Source organism: Hordeum vulgare, chromosome 7H, assembly GCF_904849725.1.
Source record: "Hordeum vulgare subsp. vulgare chromosome 7H, MorexV3_pseudomolecules_assembly, whole genome shotgun sequence".
NCBI classification, from domain to species: Eukaryota; Viridiplantae; Streptophyta; class Magnoliopsida; order Poales; family Poaceae; genus Hordeum; species Hordeum vulgare.
Genome location: NC_058524.1, coordinates 612,993,004 through 612,996,078, shown reverse-complemented (window position 1 = coordinate 612,996,078; position 3,075 = coordinate 612,993,004). Strand labels below are relative to the sequence as shown.

The 3,075-nt window shown below is 49.6% G+C and overlaps 1 protein-coding gene across 1 annotated transcript; it reads left to right on the top strand.

Annotated features, from left to right (window-relative positions):
• The first annotated feature begins 979 nt into the window (after positions 1-979).
• LOC123406998 lies at positions 980-2,012 on the top strand. Its single transcript, XM_045100020.1, has one exon. It carries the CDS (start codon positions 1,052-1,054, stop codon positions 1,535-1,537), a length of 486 nt encoding a protein of 161 aa, XP_044955955.1. The 5' UTR covers positions 980-1,051; the 3' UTR covers positions 1,538-2,012.
• The last annotated feature ends 1,063 nt before the right edge of the window (positions 2,013-3,075 follow it).

Below are 3,075 nucleotides of genomic sequence, written 5' to 3'. Positions count from 1 at the left end.
TGGAAAAATCGTCTCGCCATTAGGACATGACGGGATGTGAGGTCATAGCATCGATATCCTTTGTGTTCAAGTGCATAGCTGAGGAAGACACAACGTGTGAAGGGCAAGTTTGTGATCCATGGTTGCATACAAGTTCGGAAAGCATAGGCAACCGAACACACGTAGATGGTCGTAGGTCGGAAGAACACCATGAAGAAGATAGTGAGGCGTGGGCGGGGCAATGACACGGGAGGGACGTCGGTTTAGTAAGTAGGTTGTCGTATGGGGGGCCTCAACCTAGAAGGGGGGGAGGAGATGGGCTTGGAGAAGTAGTGTGCGCACGATGTCATTGATGATGCGAATGGGTCGTTCTGCTTTGCCGTTTTGGGGAGAAGTGTATGGCAAGAGAAGCGATATGCTATGCCATTGGATGAAAAGACGGACCGTAGAGATGTGTTGATAAATTTGCCGCCATTGTCACATTGCATACTTTTGATGATAGTGTGGAATTGCGTGAAAACAAACGTGAAGAAACGTTGGAGAACCATGGACGTATCAGATTCGTGGTGTAACCGAGAAGTTCACGAAAAATGGGTAAAGTTCTCCAACACAGCAAGATTTACTCGTCTATTCGTTTTTCTTTTTTAAATTGTCCTCTATACGGTTTTGAGTTATCGACTAGAGATGTTCTTTTGTTTATGCTGCGGTGAAACGTGTCAAGGCGTCTTTCTTGGCCCCAAAGAATGCTTGTAAACAACCGAGCTTAAAATAAACTTTTTTAAACACACAATTTGAGTTTACACGGAAGATCTTTTCCAAAGACAGTTTACTTACGGGCCTAGATAGACGTGCAAGATCTTTTCCAAATAGTATGAGATTCCTTCAAGATCAATCTCCAGATACCCCCAACAAGAACAAAGATCTCTTTCCGTATAACAGACCACACGAGGGTTTCTATACCATTTAAACGATCCTAGCGACTTATATTTTCCCACGTAATAACCTACCCAGTGGCATCTCTCAAATTCCACCGCTGGATAGACGTAAGATAGATCTCCCTCGGCAAGTCGCCATGGACTCCCGCTCCCGCATCGACGCTGCGGAAGAAGCGCGCCGCCGGCAGGTGATGGACAGCCTCGGCGTGTACGACGCCGAGTGGGCGCTGTCCAAGGTGTTGGAGCAGTCTGACGTCCAGGCCGGGCAGAACCGGCTTCTCCTGACCAAGGAGGCGGTGCATGCTGGCCCCATCCCGAAGCTCTTCCCGGAGCTGGACGAGCTCCGCGACGACGGCATGAACGCCGAGAACAAAGTCTCGGTCAAGGTCCTCGACGCCGAGGGCCGCGAGAAGAACGTGAGCCTCCGCTTCCTCAACTCGAACAAGGCGTACAGGATCATGGGGCCTGACTGGAGGCGGCTGGTAGAGGAGAGCCGCATGCGCAAGGGAGACCGCCTCGATATCTACACTTGCAGGCGCGGCGATGGCGAAAGGTGCCTCTTCGTGTTCATGATCAGGGCAGTGGTGCCGGAGATACCTGCCGGAGCAACAGTCTTGTGTTGAGACGGACGGGTTCTGCGGCGGGTCACGCCGTCGTCAATGGCAGTCAAAATGATCCAAGATCACGCTTATGATCGTTCGAGGTATATGCCGTTGATTGGTGAGATTAAATCGTTGGTTTCTGAGGATAGGGAGATCGCTATCAGGCGTACACAGAATACAACTAGCCTTTTTTTCTTTTTTCTTTTTGAGAGAGAGAGGCAGAACAGGAATAGGACTGCCATGCCAATAAAATCCTCCTTTGTCAAAAAAATGCAGATAGGTAGCTGGCTGCTTCGTTCTTTTTTTCTTTTGTCTTTTTACCCAAAAATAGAGCCTTTGGTGGAGATTTACAATGCATAATTTGGTTGAGTTTTGAAAATGGTCTTGTCAAGTATCTACTGCCCATTGCATCCATTGAGATCATCTTCGACAGGCACCCAAAAACTGCTATGCACGTTAAAATATTTGTTTTTGAAACACCGAAGACAGAAAACAACACTACAACATACAAAAAAGTTGGACTGCATTATTGGGGCACCGGATTGCGCACGCTGACCGCTGCAAGTGGGGCCACCGGATTGGTTGCCGTGTTTTTGTGCATGTGTTGAAGAACAAAGTCTTAGGACGACATACTATTGCTATTTTGACGCTGTAAAAAAGATTGATAACGCTGCGCTACCGCATGTCTGTTGAAGATGCTCTAAAAAAGGATGTTGCTGGAATTCACATTCACATTCGTTGGGTCAAAAAAATACTTACCGATTAATACATGTCTCAGTGAAAGTTGTCCGCGTACTGTTCGAAGAAGAGGTAGGTAGCGAAGCTGCCATATTTGAACCATCCAGATTTTAGAATGGCAACACAGCCAAATTTTAGAATGGCAACTAGTAGAAAACGGGCCTTTGGCCTGGACCATTTAGTCCCGGCCTGCCTCTAGGCCGGGACTAAAGGCCCGGCCACGTCGCCCCAATTCTTCCGACCCGTAAGGAGCCTTTAGTCCCGGTTCGTGTCCCAAAGCGGGACTAAAGGGCTACGCGGCGGGCAGTGGTGGTGGCAACCATTCGTGTCCCCCTTTAGTCCCGGTTGATGGCTCAACCCGGGACTAAAGGACTAACACGTGGCCTGCCGTAGTGGTGGCGACCGTTGGTATACCTCTTTAGTCCCGGTTGGTGGCTCAACCCGGGACTAAAGGCCTAACACGTGGCCTGCCGTAGTGGTGGCAACCGTTTGGTATACCTCTTTAGTCCCGGCTGGTGGCTCAACCCGGGACTAAAGGCCCAAACGGTTTGCATCCCGCGTCGTTTCGGGCGATGAAAAGCACGAACCGAAGCGTACAGTCGCCATTTCTCTGTTCTTCTTCTCTCTCGCGTCGCCCTCTTTGTTCTTCTCCTCTCTTCTTCTCCTCTCTTCTTCCCTTCTCTTCTTCCACCATGCCAACTATCTTTCGTGAGGTGCTCGCACATGGCACGACCAAGCTCCGTGTCGTGTACACGAACCTGAGCAGGGAGGTGCCGTTTTTTCTTCAACAGTTGAAGGAACGATGGTTTGACCACGCAGCG

Coding starts and splice junctions, on each gene's coding strand:
- LOC123406998 (XM_045100020.1), top strand. CDS start 1,052: ATGGACTCCCGCTCCCGCATCGACGCTGCGGAAGAAGCGCGCCGCCGG.